This window comes from Myotis nattereri (assembly GCF_964212035.1).
Source record: "Myotis nattereri genome assembly, chromosome: X".
In the NCBI taxonomy this organism is placed as follows: domain Eukaryota; kingdom Metazoa; phylum Chordata; class Mammalia; order Chiroptera; family Vespertilionidae; genus Myotis; species Myotis nattereri.
This window is the reverse complement of record NC_138078.1, coordinates 76,318,663-76,345,569: the sequence shown is the minus strand read 5'-3', so window position 1 is coordinate 76,345,569 and position 26,907 is coordinate 76,318,663. Positions and strand designations below refer to the sequence as shown.

General features: G+C 39.1%; 1 protein-coding gene across 1 annotated transcript; it reads right to left on the bottom strand.

Moving 5' to 3' along the window:
* Nucleotides 1-1,278: 1,278 nt before the first annotated feature.
* Nucleotides 1,279-2,435, bottom strand: LOC308536079 (prostatic acid phosphatase-like; the record flags this gene model as incomplete). Its single annotated transcript, XM_081115124.1, is given in 2 exon segments — nucleotides 1,279-1,440; nucleotides 1,443-2,435. Coding segments are annotated over 2 exon segments (1,155 nt in total).
* Between the last annotated feature and the right edge of the window lie 24,472 nt (nucleotides 2,436-26,907).

Below are 26,907 nucleotides of genomic sequence, written 5' to 3'. Positions count from 1 at the left end.
GAATCAATATCTTGTGTCAGTCATCCCATGGCCAACTGGGAGGGGGAACGGCCTAGCTCTAGACTCTGGCGCCCAGTAGAAACCATCTCTAGAAACCATTTCATCTTTAGCAGTAAGCACGGCATAGCACATTGTTCTCTAGATGCATTGCATCTACCACATGGCAAATCTACAGGACTCCAAAGAGTCATCATTTGAACATGATTTCTTCTTACATAAGAGAGTAGTTTCAGCAGGACCTGTGGGTGCTTAGGTTTTTTGCAGAAACCAGGACCAAAGCCTTACACGTCGCTTTTGTCATCAGAACAGGTATCACAGCCACACTTTCAATATTCCAATAAGCTTAGATCTTAGAGGCATTCAAGACATTCTGACATTTCTAATTTTGTTCCAGTTTGAAACTGCGTCATCATACTTCCTCTCTTGTGTCAACTCCACATGCAACATGTCTTACCATGGAGCTTCGAGAGCAACTCCACTCTGCAGGGCTCTCATCTCGATGTGCTGGGCCTGCGTATCTTGTTCTCATCAAATTACTTATTTGCTATGATATATATATATACATACATATACACATGCATTATGTACAGCAAAAGTTTGCTGGCAAGATTGCTTTTGGTTTCATCAAAAGTAGCATGAATTTTCCCGTGCCAAAGGATACAAAGAGTATTTATTTTTCAGCTCTGCCACCCAATACGTTTTTACAGAAACATTGAAAGATAGGATCAGTTTCCTGGTGTAGATTACTTCTCCAGATCTCTCTACTGTAGCTCATTTCTTTGCTTCTTGTGAGAAGGCTAGAAGTAATGGGTAAGTTGGTTCTTTGCCCATTAGCCTAGGATTAAAGTCTTCCCGTCTTTGCTGTCACCGAGATTTGTTTGAAACCTTTTCCACTTCAGACACTTAAAGAACAGCCTCATTTAATTCTGCTTAAATAAAATCTTGAAATCTTTAAACAACAAAAGGTCCTATGTGGTCAATCATGTAGCTCATGGGAGCTCCAGGAATTTTGATCGAAGTCTTATCTCTGGTTATATGTAGGCATTGATGCCCTTTTAGATGAACACTTAGATAAATCAAGTCAAGGTTTATGGCAGGTGGGGGCAGGGGCAGGTAGAGAGGTAGGAGTTGCCTGAAATTGGGGTCTCTGAAACATATGATTATCACCAAAAACCTGTTTCTTTTAAATATGGGGGGTAATGGTCATGTTATATTCTCAAAGCACCGTCCACCCTAAGGAAGAGCATTCTGCCCTTTCTGCAGGGCTCTGCGTGCACCCTAATCCCCAATGTCCTTAGTACCTTGATGTTTGCTCGTGATTCTACACTCCGTGGACCAGTCTTCGGGGATCACAGGGGCAACCAGCTCAGCAAACTTCGTCAGTGGGCAGCTGGGGGTGCAGCCTGGCAGCGTGAGGGGATATGGCTCATGGTGAGTCTCTCATTCCGGTAGTACATCTCCACGAAATACTCCCCCTTCTCAAGGTACAATTCCATTAAGTGGCAGGAAGCATAGGGAGGAAGGATTCCATTGAAAACATCTAGCACCATCTGTAGGCCACTTACAGTAGTGTCATGTGCAGAATACATGATAAGTTTTCTGTGGTTCCATGGTTGAGTTGCTGTCTTCATATGATTGAGGATTTCACCGACCAGGACACCCCCCTGTAGTCTAGATTTCTCTTTCTGCTTGTGAATTCCATACAGGGACAGGAGGGACAATTCTGACAATTCTTTCAGCTTAGTCATGGTGTCCCCTGCGGCCCAGGAGGGTAACGTGAAATTGTGAATACTCTCACAAAATAAAGGGTCGTAGATTTTACTCCAAATTCCGAAAAGGTCCTTGCCATGGTATCCTGACAATTTTGGCAACGTTTCCATAAAATCCTTGTAAGGCTGCAGCCTCTTCTGGAATTCCTCCGATTTCAAAGTCTCGCTCTCTAGTTCTTGAAAACGAGGGCAGTTCTTGAAAGGCAGGAATAGCAACCGATCTTCCACAAGAGGGACTGTTTGCACTGGGATGGGCTGCCAGGGCAGGATGGGATTCCAGAGGCTAATACCATTGTGGGGAAACAGGGCTGCCAGGTTTGTCATGGCACTCATCAACGTCCGGTCAATGTCTGTGCTGCGAACATAAACCTGTTGATGTTTATAGGACTCATTCAAGAATTTTCCATATCTTTTCCTTATATACTCTCCAAGTTCATAATGCTGCTCCATGCCCAACTGAGTGAGTTGGCCAAATCCTTGTGGCCAGGAGGTTTCTTTAATGGGGTCATTAGGAAAGGTTTCAATGGGACTCCGGTCTCCATGCCTAAAAACCAGGGTCACAAACTTCAGCTCCTTAGCTCCCACACCTGGGTTCGGCCAGAAGGAAAGCAGGAGCAAGAAGCTAAGGCTGGCTGCCCTGGCCACCAGGCACCGGGCAGCTGTCATGCTGGGGAGAGCTGCTGCTGGCAGGACCTAGGAGGTGCAACTTCCCCTGCAAAAGCCATTGCCAATTTCTGTAGTCAGGTTCAGTCCAGGATCTTTTGCCATGTTCTCTCACTAGGTTCTGAGGCCAGTTTCTGTCCAGGATCTTTTGCCATGTTCTCTCCAGCGAAGTTCTTCTGTCTCTAGAGAACGTTCTGTGTAGGTTCTGTGCCTAGGTTCTGTCTTCTCTCTGTCTCTTGCTGTCTTGTTACATCTGTATTTATACCAGTTGATTCAATCCTATCAATCTCTATTACAAAGGTTAGGGTGTTTCTTATCTCCATTCCAGGGAGTAAAGATTATGTAGCTTAAGCATGATTGCTAGTAGTTAAAGTGATTAATTACCCGCCTGGCACTTAGTTAAGAGGTTTTATTCCCTCCCTAACTTCAGGGGAAAATCCCTACCTGGGGAAACAACCTTTCTCAGAGACCTTGGTTAAAACACATAGTGCCAAGAAGGTAGCAAACATATTAAGAACAGTATGCCATATATGCCAGGTCCCTTGAAACAGCAAGCATGGACCGGCTCCCGGCAGGATGGTTTTCCAACATGGTCTGATTATAGTAGCTGGGAATGAGTACAGTCCTGATAACCTCACAAATAATTAAATAGTAGCCATACAGCACTGGCTATTTTACTGCAAATTTCATTAACCTCGCTTATTGGGATATTCATACTTAGTGTATAAATGTTTACTCTCTGACCTTGGCTTAACTCTAAGACTTGGGAGAGCAAGCAACTCTGCCACCAGGCACTAGTCCCAGGAGACAGGGATGAACTTTCAGTAGCGGTATCAAAACTAAAACTACATAGCTTGCTTTTCAGACCACTTGCTCCATAATGGAGTTTCCATCTGTGTAAAGTATTAGGTCTGGTTTCTCCAAGGGAGTTTCTCTCAAGTCCTCCTTTGCTGCAGAAGTACGAAGTATAATCTGCTCACAACCATGCCTTATGTCTTCACCCTCTTTGGAAAGGAAGGTGACTGGATTAAGAGTGGGACAAATTTTTATCTGGACAGCTCATCCCTCTAATAAAAGTGCCTGGTACCTGAGGAAATGTCTGTCTGAGAGCCAAAGTCCTCCCTTAGAGGTTAAGAGATTAGGCACATTATGGGGGGTGTAGACTGTTAAGTCTCTTCCCAGTGTCAGTTAGGTAGCTTCTGGTATCAGCAAGACTACTGCTTCCACAGCTCAGAAGCAGGCTGGCCAGCCTTTGGCTATGATATCTAATTCCTTACTCAGGTACCCCACTGGTTGTTGTATAGGACCATAGGGCTGGTTCAAAGACTTTAAAGCTATGCCTCCTCTTTCAGTTACATATAGATTGAAATCCTGGCCAGTGGGAAGGCTCGGGGCTGGAGCCTGAAAGAGGGCCTGAGCTGTTTAAAAGCTAATTCAGCTGCTGGCCTCCACTCAAGTAGAGTTAAATTTTCCCTCTGGACTTCCTTGATCATCTGGTACAGGGGACAGGCAATCTCCCCATACACTGTGATCCACAATCTATAAAATCCTATTATGCCCAGAAAACCTTAGTTGCTTTAAGGTGCAGATCAGAGGAAAGTAAGAAATAGATTTGACTGTATACTCACCAAACACCCTAGTTCCTTTTGTCAGGACTAAGCCCAGATATGTTACAGATGTCTGCCAGAGCTGTGCTTTAGACCTAGAGACCTTATATCCTCTTTCTGCCAGGAAGTTGAGTAAGGCTCTTGTACCTTCTTGAGCGATCTCTTCTGAGGGAATACATAGCAGTATATCATCAACATACTGTGTAACTTTTAGTCTGTGGATATTCAAACTGACATAAATCTTGTGATAAGACCTGACCAAACAAATGGGGACTATCTCTAAAGCTCTGGGGTAAAACAGTCCACGTCAATTGGGTGGACTGATTTGAGGGAATTTCAAATGCAAAAAAGGAACTGTGAATCAAGATGCAAAGGTTCACAAAAGAAAGCATCCTTAAGGTCTACCACTGTAAACCACTTAGTCTCTTCTGGAATCTGGGCCAGTAAGGTGTAAGGATTAGGAACCATGGAATGTATAGGGATAACTGCTTCATTTATTAGTTAGAGGTCTTGAACAAGCCTCCATTTTCCACTGGGCTTCTTTCTGAATGCCCAGAATGGGAGTATTGCATGGGCTGTTATAGGGTTTACCAGGCCTTGGGCCTTCAAGTTGTCTATTATAGCCTACAGTCCTTTTTTTGCCTCTGGCTTGAAGGAGTATGGTTTCTAGTATGAAAATGAAGCTGAATCCCTAAGGTGTATCTGAGCGGCGGTTGCCCTGATTGCTCTGCCAATTCCTCCTTGGGTAGCCTACACTTCAGGGTCAACTTCAGTCTCTACCTTAGTAAGCAATGTACTTGCTCTGGAGCCATACATATGGTGGTCCCAAAGAGGGCCAAGGTGTCTCGCCCCAACAAGGGAATTCGGCTTTCTCCCAAAATCTGGAAGGTATGTGCGAAAAAAAAAAAAATTGTTCTAGTTACAACTCAAAGTCTGAGAAAAATGCTTAGCCAGTACACCCTTAATGGTCACACTATGGAAAGAGAGTAAGCCAGGGTTGGAGATGAGAACAGAGAAGGTGGCTCCAGTATCAAGGAGGAAATTAATTTCTTTGCCCTCAATGGTCAGGGTTACCTGGGGCTCTTGGGTGGAGATGATAGTCTCTGTCAGTGCCGGGAGGAAGGTCCCATGTCCCATCAGTCCTGCTGCTAGACCATCTGAGATGCCAGATCAGTCCATGGGGGCCTGCACCCCTTTGGGCAGTCCAACTCCCAGTGGTTCTGTTTTCAGACAGGATAGGGCTTAAAGGGTGAATTCCTATTTCCCCACCAGCAGTCCCTCTGTATATGCCCTTGCTTATCACAGTTATAGCAAGTAACGGTGGAAAACCTGAATCCCCTAGGAACCTGACTTATGATATTAGAGCCCTGGAGGGCCGCAACCAAGGCTGTGGCCTTCTCCCTTCCTTTGGCCTTCCTCTCCTTGGCCTCCTCTTGTTCCCAATTATAAAAGACCAAAGTGGCTACTTTTAGGAGGTTATCTAAGGTACTTTCAAGGCCAATTGCCAATTTCTGTAGTTTTCTCCTAATATCTGGAGCCAATTCAGTTACACATTTGTCTTTCAAAATAAATTGGCCCTTGAAAGAATCTGGGGACATAAAGGTATACTTCGTCAGTGCCTCCCTTATGCCGTCCATAGAGGCTGAGATATTCTCATCCTTCCCTTGATCTATAGTTGACAACTTAGAGTAGTTCAAGGGCTTGGAGCAGCACCTTCTTAACCCTTGGATCACACAGACCTGGAAATATTTTCTATTCCAATCTCTGAGTTCTTCATCCAATCATTTAGGGTCTTCCCAGGGTATAGCTTGTTGGCCAGGGGGCAACACTAAATCTGATCAGTGGGGGCCCCACTGGCATTTGCTAGAAGTATTCATCCACAAACTGTTGGGCTGCCTCTATGACTGATCACTTCTGTGACCCCAAGAGAGTCTGTCTTGTGTTCTTCCATGACAAATCAAAAGTTTATGTCAACCCCTGAACAACATCTATGTACTTGTCAGGGTCATCTGAAAATTTAACCAAATCTATTTAATTTGTCTTGTCTTGTAGGGAAAATGGTACCTGGACCTGAATGGGTCGAATTCTCCTCTGGTCACAACCTGAAGGAGGAAGAGAGTAACTGAGGGCTGGGGTGGCTGAGTCCCCTTTGGTTTAGGCAGGATTGGTCCTCCAGGGCATCCCAGATAAAGAGGACAAGATGGTTCAAATACACTTGATGGAGCACTAGGCTCTGCTGTCTCCTTAAGGCAGTGGTTCTCAACCTTCCTAATGCCACAGCCCTTTAATACAGTTCCTAATGTTGTGGTGACCCCAACCATAAAATTATTTTGCTTGCTACTTCATAACTGTAATATTGCTACTGTTATGAACCGTAAGGTAAATATTTGATATGCAGGATGTATTTTCATTGTTACAAATTGAACATAATTAAAGCATAATGATTAATCACAAAAACAATATGTAATTATATATGTGTTTTCCGATGGTCTTAGGCGACCCCTGTGAAAGGGTTGTTCGACCCCCAAAGGGGTCGCGACCCACAGGTTGAGAACCACTGCCTTAAGGGGTTCTGATTCTCTGGTACCACTTTGGGTTAGTGCTGCCAAAAGTGAGGGATCAATTCTACATGCTGATACAATTTCTGATTGTCCTTTAAAGCAAAAAAAGCCTGAACACATGGAACCTAAGAACACTTCCCTTCCCTCTGAAAGGAAAGATCTAATTGCAAGATGGTAATATAATTAACTAGAGGCCTGGTGCACGAATTTGTGCACCAGTGGGGTCCCTTGGCCTGGCCTGCAGGATCAGGCTGAAACCAACTTTCTGATATCCTCCGAGGGGTACTGGATTGCAAGAGGGTGCAGGCCAGGCCGAGGGACTCCACCAGTGCATGATCAGGGCCAGGGAGGAAGGCAGGAGGTTGGCCAGTTGGGGAGGGACTGCAGGAGGGCTCCAGGGTGTGTCTGGCATGTCTCGCTCAATCCTGATTGGCCGGACCCCAGCAGCAAGCTCACCTACTGGTCAGAACATCTTCCCCCTAGTGGCCAGTGCACATCATAGCAACTGGTCGACTGGTCAACTGTCTGGCCCCTGGTGGTCAGTGCACATCATAGCAAGAGGTTGAGTTGCCTTAGCATATCATTAGCATATTATGCTTTGATTGGTTGAATGGATGGCCAGACGACCGTACATTTAGCATATTAGGCTGTTATTATACAGGATTGCCATTTCATTCTATATTTAGGTCTTTGATCTATTTTGAGTTCATTTTGTGTATGATGACAGATACCAGTCTAGTTTAATTATCATGCAGGTGGCTTATCAATTTTCCCAGCACCATGTATTGAAGAGGGTTTCTTTTCCCAATTGCATGTTTTTGGCTCGTAGGTAATTATTTGCCCATATACATGTATATTTATATCTATGTTGTTAATTATGTTTTATTTGTTTTTTGGTCTATTCTTTTTTTCAACACCATGCTATTTGATTATTGGCACTTTGTATTATAATTTGAATTCTGGGAGTGTGATACCTCTAGCATCCCTCACCCCCCTCCCTTGCCCCAAAGAATTGCTTTAGTTATTTGAGGTCTCTTGTGGTTCCATACAAATTTGATGAGTTTTTGCTCTATTTATTTAAAAAATGCCATTGGAATTTTGATGGAGATTTCATTAAATCTGTATATTGCTTTGTATAATATGGCCATTTTAACTATACTGACTCTTACAATCCGTGAAACACAGAATATCTTTCCATTATATTGTTTCTTCTTCAATTTCTTTTAATAATGTTGTATAGTTTTCACTGTATATGTCTTTCACATACTTTGTTACGTTTCTTTCTAGGTATTTTATAATTTTGGTTCCAATTTCAAAAGAAATTCTTCCCTTTTTTCTTTTTTTTCTGAAATATCAGTTAGTGCCGGAGTCCATTCATTGTCTTCACTAGCTGAGCTTAGACAGAGACCCCCCAAAAGCTAGTAACCTTTGAAGTTCTAGCAAAGGTCAGAACTGTGCACCACCCAGTTAATTTAGGTAATAATAGTTGAAGCATCCCCACCTTAGTTCCCTTAATTCCTTAGATACTTCTGTAGATCCTTGTTGATTATTGTTAATCAGATACTCTGCCTACTCCCGGAAATCTATTGATGAGCTAATCAGATACTTTGTCTATTCCTGGAAATTGTTTGCTGATCTGTGTGTCACTGAAACCTCCTTACCCTGAGGGCTACTCCAGATCTATAAAAGATTGGAGCAGCCTGAGCATGGGTGGAAGTCCTTCGGGACTTGCCTGCCTGGTCCCCCAATATTGCAAAATTATCTCGTGTCTTTTTCTCTCATTTGTTGTGCGGCTCCTCTTTCAGATACTGAACCCTACTCCACGCAGAACATGGAGGGAGTCTTACTCGACAAGTTAGCATAATGTAATGCAATTAATTTTTCTGCATTGATTATCCTATCCAGCAACTTTATTCTATATGTTTATTGTTTTTAATAGCTTTTGGTGGAGCATTTAGTATTTTCTATATAAACAATGTTGTATGCAAAAAGTGACAAATTGACTTCTTCATTCTCCATTTTAATGTATTCTATTTCTTTCTCTTGCCTGATTCCTCTGGCTAGGACTTCCAGTATTATGTTGAATAACAGTGGTAAGAGTAGACATCTTTTAGTTTTTCTCATCTTAAAGAAAAACCTTTCAGGTTTTCACTACTAAGTATAATATTAGTTGAGGTTTTGTCATATATAGTCTTTATTATGTTGAAGTACTTTCCTTCTATACCCATTTTATTGAATGTTTTGTTAATCCCCACCTAAGGATATTTTTCCATTTATTTTTATAGAGAAGGGAAAGAAGGGGGAGAGACAGTGAGACAGAAACATCAATGTGAGACACATCAATTGGTTGCCTCCTGCATGTGCCCCACTGAGGCCTGGGATGGAACCTGCAAGCAAGGTGCGTGCCCTTGACCTGGATCGAACCTGTGATCCTTTAGTCTGCAGGCTGATGTTTTTAAACACTGAGCCAAACCGGCTCGGGCTTTATTGAGTGTTTTAATCATAAATTGATGTTGTTTCTTGTCAAATGCTTTTTAAAATATATTCATATGATCACATGATTTTATACTTTATTTTATTAATGTGGTGTATCAGGGAGATTGATCACATATATTAAACTATTCTTGTGCCCCTGGAATTAATCCCACTTAATCATGTTGTAGTACATCTTTAATGTATTGTTGTATTTAATTTACTCTTATATAGTTTAGGATGTTTGCATCTGTATTCATTAAAGATGTTGATTAATATTTTCTTTTTTGTGTGTGGTATCCTTACCAGGTTTTGGTATCAGGGTAATGTTGGCCTCATAAAATGTTAGGAAGTATTGCTTCGTTTCCAATATTTTGGAAGAGTTTAAAAAGGATAGGTTTAAAATCCTTTTCGCATGTTTGGTAGAATTCACTAGTGAATCTATTTTTTTCTGTACTTTTACTTTTGGGGAGGTTTTTAATGGTTGTTTCATTTTTCTCACTTGCAATTGTTCTATTTAGATTTTCCAGTTCTTTGTGATTCACACTAGAAAAGTTATATATTTCTAAGAATTTTTCCATTTCCAGGTAATTGAATTTGGTGGCATAAAGTCTTTATAGTATTCTTTTTTTATTATTATTAGTTAAGGTATTACAAATGTGTCCTCATCCCCCCCTTTAACCCCCAACCTCCCCCACACACACAAACTCATGCTCCCATCCCCCCGTTGTCCATGTCCATTGGTTTGGCTTATATACATGTATACAAATCCTTCTGTTGATCTCTTCCCCTTACCCCCGCCCTCCCCTACTTTCCTTCTGGGGATTGATAGTCTGATCGCTGTTTCTCAGTCTTTGGGTCTGTCCTTTTCATCAGTCTATGTTGTTCTCTATAATCCACAAAGGAGTGAGATCATGTGGTATTTATCTTTCTCTGACTGGCTTATTTCACTTAGCATAATGCTCTCCAGTTCCATCCATGCTGTTGCAAAAGGCAAGAGTTCCTTTTTTTTTACCGCAGCATAGTATTCCATTGTGTATATGTACCACAGTTTTCTAATCCACTCATCTGCTGATGGACACTTAGGCTGTTTCCAGATCTTAGCTATGGTGAATTGTGCTGCTATGAACATAGGGGTGCATATATCCTTTCTAATTGGCGTTTCTGGTTTCTTGGGATATATTCCTAGGAGTGGGATCACAGGGTCAAATGGGAGTTCCATTTTTAGTCTTCTGAGGTAGCTCCATACTGTTCTCCACAGTGGCTGCACCAGTCTGCATTCCCACCAGCAGTGCAGAAGGGTTCCTTTTTCTCCACATCCTCTCCAACACTTGTTTGTTGATTTGTTGATGATAGCCATTCTGACAGGTGTGAGATGATAACGCATTGTCGTTTTGATTTGCATCTCTCGTATAATTAGTGACTTTGAGCAGGTTTTCATATGTCTTTCTGCCTTCTGTATGTCCTCTTTCGAAAAGTGTCTATCTAGGTCCGTTGCCCATTTTTTTATTGGATTGTTTATCTTCCCTTTGTTAAGTTGTATGAGTTCCCTGTATATGTTGGAAATTAAACCCTTATCGGTGGTATCATTGGTAAATATGTTCTCCCATGTAGTGGGTCATCTTGTTGTTTTTTTGATGGTTTCCTTTGCTGTGCAAAAGTTTTTATTTTGATGTAGTCCCATTTGTTTATTTTCTCTTTAGTTTCCATTGCCTTAGGAGCATTATCAGAGAAGAAATTTCTTCGGCATATGTTTGCGATTTCGCTGCCTGTGGGTTCCTCTAGTATTTTTATGGTTTCCCGTCTTACGTTTAAGTCTTTTATCCATTTTGAGTTTATTTTTGTGTATGGTGTGAGTTGGTGATCTAGTTTCATCCTTTTGCATGTATCTGTCCAATTTTCCCAACACCATTTATTGAAAAGACTGTCTTGACTCCATTGTATGCTCTTGCATCCTTTGTCGAATATTAATTGGGCATAGTGGTTTGGGTCGATTTCTGGGGTCTCTATTCTATTCCATTGATCTATATGTCTGTTCTTGTGCCAGTACCAAGCTGTTTTAAGAACAGTGGCTTTGTAATACAGTTTGATATCTGGTATTGAGATCCCACCTACTTTGTGTTTTCTCAGGATTGCTGCAGCTATTCGGGGTCTTTTTTTATTCCAGATGAATTTTTGGAACGTTCGTTCTAGATTTGTGAAATATGCCGTTGGTAATTTAATGGGGATTGCATTGAATCTATAAATAGCTTTGGGTAGTATGGACATTTTGATGATGTTGATTCTACCAATCCATGAACACGGTATATGCTTCCATCTGTTTATGTCTTCCTCTATCTCTTTTTTCAGTGTCCTGTAGTTTTCAGCATATAAGTCTTTTACCTCCTTAGTTAAGTTTATTCCTAGGTATTTTAGTTTTTTTGGTGCAATGGTAAATGGGACTGCTTCTGTAGTTTCACTTTCTGTAAGTTCACTATTGGTGTAAAGAAATGCCATGGATTTCTTAGCATTAATTTTGTATCCTGCTACATTGCTGAATTCATTTATTAAGTCTAATAATTTTTTGATGGAGTCTTTAGGGTTCTGTATGTACAGTATCATGTCATCTGCAAATAAGGACAGTTTTACTTCTTCTTTTCCAATCTGGATGCCTTTTATTTCTTCTTCGTGTCTGATCGCAATGGCTAGTACTTCCAGTACTATGTTGAACAGGAGTGGTGAGAGGGGGCATCCCTGTCTTGTTCCTGTTTTTAGGGGGAATGGTTTTAGTTTTTGCCCATTGATTATGATGTTGGCTGTGGGTTTGTCATATATGGCTTTTACTATGTTGAGGTATGATCCCTCAATTCCTATCTTGCTGAGAGTTTTTATCAAGAAAGGGTGTTGGATTTTGTCAAATGCTTTTTCTGCATCAATTGATATGACTATGTGGTTTTTTTCTCTCAATTTGTTTATGTGATGTATCACGTTTATTGATTTGCGGACATTGTACCATCCTTGCATCCCTGGGATAAATCCTACTTGGTCATGGTGTATGATCTTTTTGATGTACTGCTGGATCCGATTTGCTAGGATTTTGTTGAGGATTTTGGCATCTATGTTCATGAGGGATATTGGCCTATAATTCTCTTTCATTGTATTGTCTTTATCTGGTTTTGGGATTAGGGTGATGTTGGCTTCATAGAATGAGCTGGGAAGTGTTCCTTCCTATTGGATCTTTCGACATAGTCTGAGGAGGATAGGTTTTAGGTCTTCCTTGAATGTTTGGTAAAACTCCCCTGTGAAGCCATCTGGCCCCGGGCTTTTGTTTGCTGGAAGCTTTTTGATTACTGCTTTGATTTCCTCCATATTTATTGGCCTATTGAGATTTTTAGATTCTTCCTGGTTAAGTTTTGGAAGGTTGTATTTATCTAGGAATATGTCCATTTCCTCCAGGTTGTTTAGTGTGTTGGAGTAGAGTTGTTCATAGTATTTTCTAACAATCCTTTGTATTTCTATGGGGTCTGTTGTTATTTCTCCTCTTTCATTTCTGATTTTTTTTATTTGGGTCCTCTCTCTTTGTTTCTTGGTGAGCCTGGCTAGAGGTGTATCAATCTTGTTTATCCTTTCAAAGAACCAGCTCTTGGTTTTGTTGATCTTTTGTACTGTTTTTTTGGTCTCTATGTCATTTATCTCCGCTCTAATCTTTGTTATTTCCTTCCTTCTGCTTACAGTGGGCTTTTTTTGTTGTTCTCTTTCTAATTCTTCGAGTTGTAGAGTTAGGTCATTCATTCTCATTGTTTCTTGTTTCTCGCAGTAGGCTTGTAGAGCTATGAACTTCCCTCTCAAGACTGCTTTTGCTTTGTCCCATAGGTTTTGGATTGTTGTGTTTTCATTGTCATTCGTTGCCATGATGTTTTTTATTTCTTCTTTGATCTCACTGGTGACCCAGTCGTTGTTTAATAGCATGCTATTTAGTCTCTATGTGTTTGATTTTTTTGGATTGTTTTTGTTGTAGTTGATTTCCAGTTTTATGCCTTTGTGGTCTGAGAAGATACTTGATATGATTTCAATTTTCTTGAATTTGAAGAGACTTTGTCTGTGACCCAATATATGGTCTATCTTTGAAGATGACAAATGTGCACCTGAGGAGAATGTATATTCTGTGGCTTTGGGGTGAAATGTTCTGAAGATGTCAATTAATTCCATCTGATCTAGTGAGTCATTTAGGATTGATGTTTCTTTGCTGAGTTTCTATTTAGAGGATTTGTCCAGTGGCGATAATGGGGTGTCAAGGTCCCCTACTATGATTGTATTGCTGTCAATCTCTCCCTTGATCTTCTCCAGAAGATTTCTTACGTTTTTGGGTGCTCCTATATTGGGTGCATATATATTTACCAGAGTTATTTCTTCTTGTTGGACTGCTCCCTTTACTATTATGAAGTGGCCTTCTTGATCTCTTTTTATGTCCTTCACTTTGAGATCTAATTTGTCAGATATAAGTATTGCTACCCCGGCTTTTTTTTCACTTCCATTGGCCTGAAAAACCTTTTTCCATCCCTTCACCATCAGTCTGTGTGCGTCTTTTTTTCTGAGGTGGGTTTCCTGTAGACAGCAGATATATGGGTCATGTTTTCTTATCCACTCATTTACCCTATGCCTTTTCACTGGGGAATTTAATCCATTTACATTTAAAGTTATTATTGATAGAAACTTGTTAGTCGCCATTTTTGTTCTTTACCGCTGCGTTCCTTCTTTGTTTCCTGTTTTTTCTATTTACAGCAGACCCTTTAGCATTTCTTGCATTGCTGGTTTGGTTGTAATAAACTCCCGTAGACCATTTTTGTCTGTGAAGCTCCTGATTTGACCTTCAATTTTGATTGATAGCCTCGCTGGGTATAGTATTCTTGGATTCAGACCCTTCCTTTTCATGACTTTGTATATTTCATTCCATTCCCTTCTTGCCTGATGTGTTTCTGTTGAGAAATCGGTCGCTAGTCTGATGGGGGATCCTTTGTAGGTAACTTTCTGTCTCTCTCTGGCTGCTTTTAAAATTCTTGCTTTGTCGTTGGTGTTTGCCAATTTAATTATTATGTGTCTTGGTGTCGGTCTTTTCGGGTTCATTTTGTTTGGAACTCTGTGAGCTTCTTGGATTTGTGTGAGTTTTTTCCTCCCTATATCAGGGAAATTTTCTGTTACTATTTTTTCAAACAGGTTTTCTATTCCTTGCTCAGTTTCCTCTCCTTCTGGCACCCCTATTATTCGGATGTTGTTTCGTTTAGCATTGTCCCAGAGTTCTCTTAGGCTCTCTTCCTGCTTTTTAATTTTTTTTTCTAGAAGCTGTTCTGTTTGGGTATTTTTTTCTACCTTGTCTTCTAGCTCGCTGATACAGTCCTATGCTTCTTCTAGTCTACTGTTGATGCTTTCTATTGAGTTCTTTATGGCAGTGATGTCGTTTTTCATTTCTTCTTGGTTTCTCTTCATTTCCTCTTGGTTCTTCTTCATTTCCTCTTGGTTCCTACACATATTGTTGAATTGGTCTTCCATTCTTTTCATCCACCTTATGACCATTACTCTGAATTCTTTCTCTGACAGGTTGCTTGCCTCCATTGCCTCTATTTCGTTTACTTCCTTTTCTGATGATGCCTGTTTTTCTTTCATATTTGGGTTGGTTCTTTGTTTCACCATGATTTCTCTTCTCAAGGTGTTTGGTTATGTAGATCTCTCTCTGTTGCGCTGATTCAAAGGCACAAAATACAACACAACAAGGCACAACGTACAAGGCACCGAACTAAATGCATTCACGATATTAATAACCCCAAATAAAGGTGACCTCCCCGAGCGAAGAGAATTAGAGGATAAAGAAGAAAAAAGAGAAAAATATTATAGAGAAAAATAAAAAACAAAAAGGAGTGCCAAAATGAGATTGGGAAAAGGGAGAGAAAAAAAACACAAAAAGACCAAAAAACAAAACAAAAAAAACCAACAACAACAAAAACAAACAAAAAAAATTAAGAGAATGAAATAGAGGTGGGGAAGAGGCTATTTGTATGGGGAGAGCGAGGGATTGGAAATTAGATATATAAGTAGGGTGAAATTTAGACAGTGGGTAGAAAGAAGGAATAGGTAAAATCCAAAGCAGGAATAGGGTAAGAGAAACAGGACAATAAAAGGGGAAAAGTGAGGAAGAGAGTTTTGACTTAAGGGTAAATGTGAGATAGAGAGAAATGATGCTAAAGGAACGATGAAAATCGAGTGTAGAACACTAATCCCAAAATAAAATAAAGAAAAATAAAAAAATAATAATAAAAAATAAAATGACCCTTGAAAAAATGGTAAAAGGATAGCAATAATACTGGTGAAAAAATGTAGTTATTAAAAAGGTAAAATCAGGTGATGAAAAAAATAAAAAATAAAAAAATAAATAAAATAGGTTCTTAATGAAATGGTGAAAAAAGTATTAAAAATATATATATATAAAAATATTTGGAAGTGAAGGTGCTTCAGATCTTCCACTCTTCTTTTTGGCAAGCCTCAGTCCTGCCAGGCATTCAGGGGAGTGTTGAACTTCCCTGCGATACACTGTCCCTCCGTGCAGTAAACCACAGACCTGATTTTAAGGCAGGTTGTATTTTTTTTACCAGACTGCCTTTATTTGTGATCGCAAAAGAGATAGTTCGTGGCTCTGCCTCTGGGTGGCAGTGTGTCTGGATTTACCTCCGAGGCTCTAAGTCCTTTCTATCAGTAGGGTTTTGTCCTCTATGGTATTTGGAACTGATTCGGGAAAGACCACTGCCCAGAGCTGGTTCCTTGCCACTGTCCGCTGTTTCCCAGGCTCCCCAAAAAGAACTTTCCCCTACAGGCTCTGCGAATGACCCCAACTGGGGAATCCCATGCGCTGGGTTTAATAATCAAATGCACGGATCTAAGGGGAACTGTAACAAGAGCCTGATAGTTGTGTGAATTCGCAAGCCTCCACCTTCCAGGTCTGCGCACAGTCTCCGCGCACAGTCTCCGCGCGCCCACTCGCCCCTGGCACCAAGCAGCCAGCAGATTAGCAAAGTCCAAGGCTGCTCCTTTACATCCAGTCCAGCTATGGGCTCATTTTTCGCGTTCCCTTCTGCCAGCAGCCCTGTGGGGCCCCTTCCCCACTCGCGGGTCACGCTGGTCCCAACGGCTGTGGACTCTGTGGGGCGCAGATTCCGCCCCGCTCGCGCGAGCTCGGCCCTCCCTCCAACCCGAACTGCAAACCGCACCTTTAGGGGATGTCCAACCTTTCCGTGAGAAGAAGCAGTGCTCATCTGAGTTCACGCAGTCACGCTGCTTGAGATCCCTTGTTTCCAGGTTAGTAGCTGGTCTCTGGATGCCGGCAACAACCACCCAAGATGGCGCAGTCTCCGCTGCTTAGCTGGCGCACCAGGAGAGGCTTCAGCCGCAGTCTCCAACCGTCCTTTTTTTTCCCTGGGGGGTTCTCAGTCTTTCCTGGCTGCAGACAATCTCTCAGCTGAAAATCCTCTACCTATTCGGGCTGAATGTTACCCGTTTCAGCTGCTCACCCTTATCTGCTCCAGGACAAGGCACAGGACACGTCCGCTTATACCTCCGCCATTTTCCTTCCCTTTATAGTATTCTTGTATGATTTTTTTCCCTGTGTTTTCTTCTGTAACTACTCCTCTTTTATTTCTGACTTTGTTTATATGAGTATTTTTTAGTTTTTTTCTTAGTGAGTCTAGGTAGAGATTTGTCAATTTTATTCGTCTTTTCAAAGAATCAGCTCATTATTGCATTATTTTTTATATTGTCATTTTGTTCTCTATTCCATTTAATTCTGCTCTAATTTTTATTATTTCCTTTCTTCTACTGACTTTGGACTGAATTTGTTCTCTCTTTTTTTCCGTTTTTAAGATATAATGTTAGGAATGTTGGCAAGGTTGTGGAGTAAAAGGAACCCTACTGCACTGCTGGTGGGAATGCAGACTGGTGCAGCCATTGTGGAAAACAGTATGGAGTTTCCTCAAAAAATTAAAAATGGAACTCCCATTTGACCTAGTGTTGCCACTTCTAGGAATATATCCTAAGAAATCAGAAACACCAATCAGAAAGAATATATGCACCCCTATGTTCACAGCAGTGCAATTTACAATACTTAAAATTTAGAAACAGCCTCAGTGCCCATTAGCAACTGAGTGGATTAAAAAACTCTGGTACATTTACACAATGGAATACTACACAGCTGTTAGAAAGAACTCTTACCATTTGCAACTGCATGGATTGACCTGAAGAATATTTTGCTGAGTGAAATAATCCAGTCAGGGAAAGATAAGTACCACATAATCTTACTCATATGTGGAAGCTAATGAACCAAATAATCTGATGATCAAAAATAGACCCAGAGACATAGAAGCATGAACAGAATGTTGAACCTCAGAGTTAAGGCAGTGTAGGGTAGGTGGGAAGAGATAAACCAATGAACTTGTATGTATATATGCATAACCCATGGATACAGACAATGGGGTGGTAAGGGCCTGGTGGGGTGGGGCGGGGGGTCAGGAGAGAGCTGAAAGATGTTAATAGGGAGAAAAGGAAGATTTATATAATATTTTCAAAAAGACAGAAAAAGAAAGAAAGAAAGAAAGAAAGAAAGAAAGAAAGAGAAAAGAGAAAGAGAGAGAGAGAGAAAAGAAGGAAGGAAGGAAGGAAGGAAGGAAGGAAGGAAGGAAGGAAGGAAGGAAGGAAGGAAGAAGGAAAAAAGAAAAAAAGGAAGAAAGAAAGAAAGACTCTTGAAACAACCATGTGATCAAGATATAGAAAAAAAAAGTAATGTTAGGGTTTTTATTTGGAATTTTTGTTTTATTTCTTGAGATAATCTTGGATTTATATAAAATTATTTTTTATTTTGGTTATTACTGCATTCCAAAAGTTTTGATATGCTGCATTGTCATTCTCACCTGTTTCTATGTATCTTTAGAACTCTCATTGTATGTCTTCTTTGATCCAGTAATATTTTTGTAGCATATTGTTTACTCTCTACATACTTGTGAGTGTTCCTTCTTTTTTTGTTCAGTTGATTTCTAATTTCAGATATTTGATTTTGGAGTATATACGTCGTATGAGTTCAATCGTTCTAAAAATTTTAAGGCTAGTTTAGCATTTTTTTAAATTTTGTTTTCTTGCTTAAAGTATTGCAAAGAGTATTACATATGTTTCCTTTTTTTTCTAGACCATCCCCCAGGCTCCTCTACCCCCAAATGTCTTGTGTCCATTGGGTATGCATATATGCATGCATACAAGTTCTTGGTTGATCTCTTACCACCCCCTGCAACCCTACCCGGCCTTCCCGCTGTAGTGTGACAATCTGTTTGATGCTGCTCTGTATCATCAGTTTATAATGGTCTTTATTATCCATAAATGAGTGAGATCATGTGGTATTTTTCTTTCACTGACTGGCTTATTTCACTTAGCATGATGCTTCCCAGTTCCATCCATGCTGTTGCAAATGGTAAGAATTCCTTCTTTTTTACAGCAGCATAGTATTCCATTGTGTAGATGTACCAAACTTTCCTAATCCATTTATCTGCTGATGGGCACTTAGGCTGTTTCCAAATCTTAACTATGGTAAATTGTGCTGCTATGAACATAGGGGTGCATATATCCTTTCTGATTGGTGTTTCTGGTTTCTTGAGACATATTCTTAGAAGTGGGATCACTGGGTCAAATGGGAGTTCCATTTTTAACTTTTTGAGGAAACTCCATACTGTCTTCAATAGTTGCTGCACCAGTCTGCATTCCCACCATCAGTGAAGGAGTGTTCCTTTTGCTCCACATCCTCTCCAGCACTTGTCCTTTGTTGATTTGTTGATGATAACCATTCTGACAAGTGTGCGATGGTACCTCATTGTTGTTTTGATTTGCATCTCTCAAATGGTTAGTGACTTTGAGCATGTTTTCGTATGTCTCTTGGCTTTCTGAATGTCCTCTTTTGAAAAGTGTCTATTTAGGTCTTTTGCCCATTTTTTGATTGGATAGTTTATATTCCTTTTGTTAAGTTGTATGAGAAGAGATAGAGGAAGACATAAACAGATGGGAGAAGATACCATGTTCATGGATTGGTAGAATCAACATCATTAAAATGTCCATACTACCCAAAGCAATCTATAAATTCAACGCACTCCCCATTAAAATACCAACGGCATACTTCACAGACGTAGAATGAACTCTCCAAAATTCATCTGGAATAAAAAAAGACCCTGAATAGCTGCAGTGATCCTGAGAAAGAAGAACAAAGTAGGTGGGATCTCAATACCAGATATCAAGCTGTATTACAAAGCCACTGTTCTCAAAACTGACTCGTACTGGCACAAGAACAGACCTATAGATCAATGGAATAGAATAGAAAACCCAGCAATCGACCCAAACCACTACGCTCAATTAATATTTGACAAAAGAGGCAAGAACATACAATGGAGTCAAGACAGTCTCTTCAGGAAATGGTGTTGGGAAAATTGGACAGATAGATGCAAAAAAATGAAACTAGATCACCAACTTACACCATACACAAAAATAAACTCAAAATGTATAAAGGACTTAAATGTAAGACGGGAAACCATAAAAATACTAAAGGAATCCAAAGGCAACAAAATCTCAGACATATGCCAAAGCAATTTCTTCACTGATACAGCTCCTAGCAGTGATGGTGAACCTATGACACGCGTGTCAGAGGTGACATGCGAACTCATTTTTTTGGTTGATTTTTCTTTGTTAAATGGCATTTAAATATATAAAATAAATATTGAAAATATAAATCTTTGTTTTCCTATAGTTGAAAATATAAAAAAATCTCTATATGTGATGCGGCACCAGAGTTAAGTTAGGGTTTTTCAAAATGCTGACACGCCGAGTTTAAAAGGTTCGCCATCACTATCCTAGGGCATTGGAAACTAAAGAGAAAATAAACAAATGGGACTACATCAAAATAAAAAGCTTCTGCACAGCAAAAGAAACCATCAACAAAACAACAAAAAATCCCACTGCATGGGAGAGCATATTTGCCAATGTTATCACCGATAAGGGTTTAGTTTAGCATCTTAAAATATGGTCTATCTTTGAGAATGTTCCATGTGCACTAGAGAACAATGTATAATCTGTGTTTGGGGAAGAATGGCTCTGTAATTGTCAATAATGTCCATTTAGTCTAATGTGTTATTCTATGCCAATTTCCTTTATTGATTTTCTGTTTGCATAATCTCTCCATAGCTGTCAATGGTATATTCAGTTTTTCTACCAGAATTGTGTTTTTATGAATTTTTCCCTTTAGTTCTCTTAGTGGTTGTTTTATATATTTTGGTGCTTGCTGCTTAGATGCATATGTATTGAGAGCTATTACGTCTTCTTGACGTATTGTAACCTATATTATTAAAAAATGTTCATCTTTGTCTTTTGTTACCTTATTTTACCTTGAAATGTATTTTGTCAGATATAAGTATGGCTACACCCACTTTCCTATCAATACTATTTGATTGAAGAATCATTTTCCACCTCTCACTTTGAGCCTACAGTTGTCTTTGCAGCTGAAATGTCTTCTGAAGGCAGCATAGGGTTATGTGTTTTTTTATTTTTATCCAATCTGATACTTTGTGCCTTTTTATTGGTAAGTTCAGTCTATTATATTTATGATGATTATTGATATAGGACAGTGATGGCAAACCTTTTGAGCTCGGCGGGTCAGCATTTTGAAAAATCCTAACTTAACTCTGGTGCTGTGTCACATATAGAAATTTTTTGATATTTGCAACCATAGTAAAACAAAGATTTATATTTTTGATATTTATTTTATATATTTAAATGCCATTTAACAAAGAAAAATCAACCAAAAAAAATGAGTTCTCGTGTCACCTCTGATACGCATGTTATAGGTTTGCCATCACTGATATAGGATTTCCTGTAGCCATTATATCTTGTTTTCTGATAGCTCTGTTTTTATTTATATATATTCTTTTCCCTTGTGTTTCTGATTGTTGTTTTAATTTGGTGGTATTCTTTGATTTCTTTCCTCTCTGCCCCCCCTTTTTTATGTGCCGTACTTTAAATTTAAAAGAGAATTTCATATATACAGTAATTTTTTTCTTCTGAATTCATCTTATCTTCATTCCTCTTTGAAAATTCTGTTATTTACTCACACCCCTTTCTGTCTTAGTTGTTACAAATTATTCCCATTTATACTCTGAGTTCATTTCATAATTGCAGCAGTTACTGTCTTCTTCTATCTTCAATGTTTTACCTCCTTTAACTTTTATATTCAAGTGTATAATACACAATTCTGATGTAGTGTTGCAATATTCTGTTTCTATATATCTGTTTGTTAGTAATCTTATTCATAGTTTTATTTCTTTTTATATTTTGTTTTAAGTAGAATAACCCCTTTGATATTTTTTATAATGGATGTCTTATTGTGGTAAAGTCCCACAGCTTCTGTATATCATAAAAGTCTTTATTTTTATTCAAATTTAAAGAATAACATTGCTGGATATATTATTCTTGGCTAGTAGTTTCTCTCTTTTAATAATTTGAATATTTAATTCCACACTCTCCTAGCTTGTAAGATTTCTGCTGGGAAATCCAATGATAATCTAATGTGCTTTCATTTATATGTTACCATCTTTTTTCCCCCTGGTATCCTTCAGAATTCTTTATTTGTCATTAATTTTGACTATTTTAGTATAATTTGCCATGCAGAAGTCTTTTTGGATTGAGATAATTAGGTTTTCTATTTGCTGCTTGGATTACAGGATCTAACTCTTCCCATAGTATTGAAAACTTCTCATTGAATATTTGTTTGAATAGGCTCTCTATTCCATTCTACCTCTCTTCTTCTTCTGGTACACACATTATTCATATATTTATCTGTTTTTTTCTGATGAAGTCAGTTTTTGTAGTTTTTATTTCTTTTTTACTCTCAAGTCTCTAGCTTATTTCATGTGTATCATTTTTAGATTTTTACCTTTGATATCACTATTTTTTTCCTTTCATCTGGTCAGCTTTGTTTTCTAAATTTGCTAGTTCATTTTTCATCTATTTCATTAAGACATTCATCTCCAGCATTCTGATTTGTTTCTTGTTTAAGTTTTTAATTTCCTTATTAAAGTACTCATTTTGTTTATTTATTTTATTTCTGGTTCATTAGGCTGCCTATCTGTGTGTGTTTTGTTGTTTGTGTGTGTATTTGTGTGTGTGTGGGTGTGTGTGTGTGTGTGTGTGTGTTGTATCTCATTCTGTTTTTCATAACTACAATTTTGAATTCCCTGTCATTTAAATCACATATTTCCATGATATTAAGTTTATGAAGATTTTAAATTTCTTTCTGCGCTGACTAGATACCTTGGTTATACCTAGTATTTGATAGATATTTTTCTATGTCTAGGCATCTATGAAAATTAGATTGTTAAGAGTGTCACTTTGGCACTTCTCTTTTAGTTTGATAAGAAGGTTTGTTTTCGAGTGTATCGCAGGGAAACTCAACACTCTCCTGAATACCTGGCAGATCTAAGGCGAGCCACACTGAAGAATAGAAGAACCGAAGGACCATCACTACTGCAATTTTTTTTCTTTTTTCACCTTTTAACTAAGAAACCATTTTTTTTCTTTATTTTTCTTTTCTTCTTTTTTTTTCTTCTTTTTTCCATGACGTGATTTTACCCTTTTAATTACTACCTTCTTATTTTTAACCAGTATTATTACTGCTACCATTTTACCATTTTTTTTAAAGTGCCATTTTACTTTCTCTTTATTTTATTTTGGGATTAGTGTTGTCCATTCTATTTTCATCATTATATTATTGGTTGTTTCTAGTTTGCATTCATCTCCAGGGAGCTGTTGCTGGAATTTGTTGGGATTAATGGCTGTTCTATAGGAGTATTCTCCTCATATAAAAAAGTCTCTTCCCCTCTTCCACTTCATTCTCTCTTTTTGCTCTTTTTTTTTCTTTTCTTTTCTTTTCTCGCTTTTATTTTCCCCCCTCCTTTTTCCCAATTTCATTTTTGCACTCCTTTTTTTGGTCCCTACTTTTCTTTTCTTTTTTCTCTTTTCTCTTTTTCTCTTCCTTCTTCCTTATCCCCTAATTCTCTTAATTCAGGTGGTCACCTTTATTTGGGGTTATTAATATCGTGAATATATTTGTGTATAGTGCCTGGTACGTGGTGCCTTGTTGGGTTGTATTTTGTGCCTTTAAATCAACGCAGCAGATCCAAGCAACAGCAACCTCCTGAGCACCACACCCTCTGCTGAGGAACAGAAGCTGTACGTGAAACCTCGCCCCACCAGCCAGAAGAGCCACCACAGCTGTGAACAGCACCCACCAGAGGAGCTGCTGCCAACTGAAGAGCAGCTGCTACCGCAACCGCCCGAAGAGCAACCACAGACCAAGGAGTCACTGCCACCAAGGGAGCAACCACTGAACGACTCAACGTCTAAATATGTCAGTGAGATCAAACATGGGTAGACAAAGAAACCCCCAAAGGAAAGAGAAGGAGGACTCTCCAGAAAAGCAGCTAAGTAATACAGAGGCATGCAACATGACAGACAAAGAATTCAGAATAAGGGTCCTAGAGTGCATAAACTGGATGGAGGAAAAAATCGACAACCTCTGCAAGAAGCAAGAAGAAACAGATGAAAAAATCGATAACATATGGAAGAAGCTAGAAGAAACAGATGAAAAAATCAACAACTTAAGTAAGACCCAAGAAGAAATGAAGAGTGATATAGCTGCAATGAAAAACTCCATTGAAAGTATCAACAGTAGACTAGGAGAAGCGGAGGACCGAATTAGTGAATTAGAAGACAAGGAAGCAAAACACACCCAAAATGTACTGCAATTGGAGAAAAAAATTAAAAGACAGGAGGAGAGCCTAAGGGAGCTTTGGGACAACATGAAACGAAACAACATACGGATAATAGGGGTACCAGAACAACAGAAGGATGAACAAGGATTAGAAAACCTATTAGAAGAAATAATATCAGAAAACTTCCCTGAGGTGGGGAAGAAAAAAGTCCCACAAGCCCAGAGAGTCCCAAACAAGGTGAACCCGAAAAGACCCACACCAAGACACATCATAATTACCATGGCAAATGTTCAGGACAAAGAGAGAATCTTACAGGCTGCAAGAGAGAGACGGAAAGGTACATACAAGGGATCTCCCATTAGATTGTCAAATGATTTCTCAACAGAAACACATCAGGCCAGAAAAGAATGGACAGAAATTTACAAAGTGATGCAAAGCAAAGGTCTGAATCCAAGAATACTCTATCCAGCAAGGCTATCATTCAAACTTGAAGGGGAAATAAGAAGCTTCACAGACAAAAAAAGGCTAAGGGAGTTTATCACCACCAAGCCAGCAATGCAAGAAATGCTAAAGGGACTGGTGTAAAAAGAAGAACTAAAAAGCCCAGAAAGAAAACGGCACACAAAAACAGAAATGGCTACAAACAAGTACCTTTCAATAATAACTTTAAACGTAAATGGACTAAATGCTCCAAACAAAAGACACCGAGTGGCTGAATGGATAAAAAAACATGACCCATACATCTGCTGTCTACAAGAAACCCACCTCATTAGAAGGGACTCACACAGACTGAAAGTGAAAGGATGGAAAAATATCTTTCAGGCAAATGGAAAGGAAAAGAAAGCTGGGGTAGCAATACTTATATCGGACAAAATAGACCTCAAAGTGAAGGCCATAAAAAGAGATAAGGAAGGCCACTTCATAATACTAAAGGGATCAATACAACAAGAAGATATAACTCTGGTAAACATATATGCACCCAATGCAGGAGCACCCAAAATTCATAAAAAAAACTCCTGGAAGATATCAAAGGAGAGATCGACAACAATACAATCATAGTGGGGGACTTTAATACACCACTGACAACACTGGATAAATCCTCTAGACAAACAATCAGCAAAGAAACAGCAATCCTAAATGACTCACTAGATCAGATGGACTTAACAGACATCTTCAGAACACTTCACCCCAAAGCCAGGAAATATACATTCTACTCAAATGCTCATAAGACATATTCAAAAATAGACCATATATTGGGTCACAAGCAAAGTATCAACAAATTCAAGAAGATTGAAATCATAAAAAGCGTCTTCGCAGACCACTATGGCATAATATTAGAAATAAACTACAATAAAAACAACCCAAAATACTCAAACACCTGGAAGCTCAATAGCATGCTATTAAATATTGATTGGGTTACCATTGAAATCAAAGAAGAAATTCGAAACATCCTGGAAACTAATGACAATGAAAACACAACAATCCAAAACCTATGGGGCACAATGAAAGCATTCCTGAGAGGGAAGTTTATAGCTCTACAGGCCTATCTCAAAAAAACAAGAAAAAATGGTAGTAAATCAGCTAACTCTACAACTCAAAGAATTAGAAAGGGAGCAACAAGAAAACCCCAGAGTGAGCAGAAGGAAGGAGATAATAAAGATTAGAGCAGAAATAAATGACATAGAGACCAAAAAAACAATACAGAAAATCAATGAAACCAAGAGCTGGTTCTTTGAAAGGATAAACAAGATTGACAAACCTCTAGCCAGGCTCACCAAGAAGCAAAGAGAAAGGACCCAAATAAACAAAATCAGAAACGATAGAGGCGAAATAACAACAACCCCACAGAAATACAAATGATTGTTAAAAAATACTATGGACAGCTCTACTCCAACAAACTAGACAACCTGGAGGAAATGGACAAATTGCTAGAAAAATACAACATTCCAAAACTCAATCAGGAAGAATCTAAAAATCTCAATAGGCCAATAACTATGGAAGAAATTGAAGCAGTCATCAAAAAGCTTCCAGCAAACAAAAGCCCAGGACCAGACGGCTTCACAGGGGAGTTTTACCAAACATTCAAGGAAGAACTAAAACCTATCCTCCTCAGACTACTACAAAAAATTCAAGAGGAAGGATCATTTCCAAGCTCATTCTATGAAGCCAGCATCACCCTAATACCAAAACCAGGTAAAGACAACACAATGAAAGAGAATTACAGGCCAATATCCCTCATGAACATAGATGCCAAAATCCTCAACAAAATCTTAGCAAATCGGATCCAGCAGTACATAAAAAAGATCATACACCATGACCAAGTAGGATTTATCCCAGGGATGCAAGGATGGTACAATATCCGCAAATCAATAAACGTGATACATCACATAAACAAATTGAAAGAAAAAAACCACATGGTCATATCAATTGATGCAGAAAAAGCATTAGACAAAATTCAACACCCATTTTTGATAAAAGCTCTCAGCAAGGTGGGAGTAGAAGGATCATACCTCAAGATAATAAAAGCCATATATGACAGGCCCACAGCCAAAATCATACTCAATGGACAAAAACTAACACCATTTCCCCTAAGAACAGGAACAAGACAGGGATGCCCCCTCTCACCACTCCTATTCAACATAGTACTGGAAGTGTTAGCCATTGCAATTCGGCAAGAATAAGAAATAAAAGGCATTCAAATTGGAAAAGAGGAAGTAAAACTGTCCTTATTTGCAGACGACATGATATTATACATACAGAACCCTAGAGACTCCATCAAAAAGCTACTAGACTTAATACATGAATTTGGCAATGTAGCAGGATACAAAATTAACCCCAAGAAATCTGAGGCATTTCTATACACCAATAGTGAACTTTCAGAAAGAGAGATTATAAAAACAATCCCGTTTACCATCGCACCAAAAAAATTAAGCTACCTAGGAATAAACTTAACTAAAGAGGTATAAGACGTCTACTCAGAAAACTACAGGACGTTGAAAAAAGATATAGAGGAAGACATAAA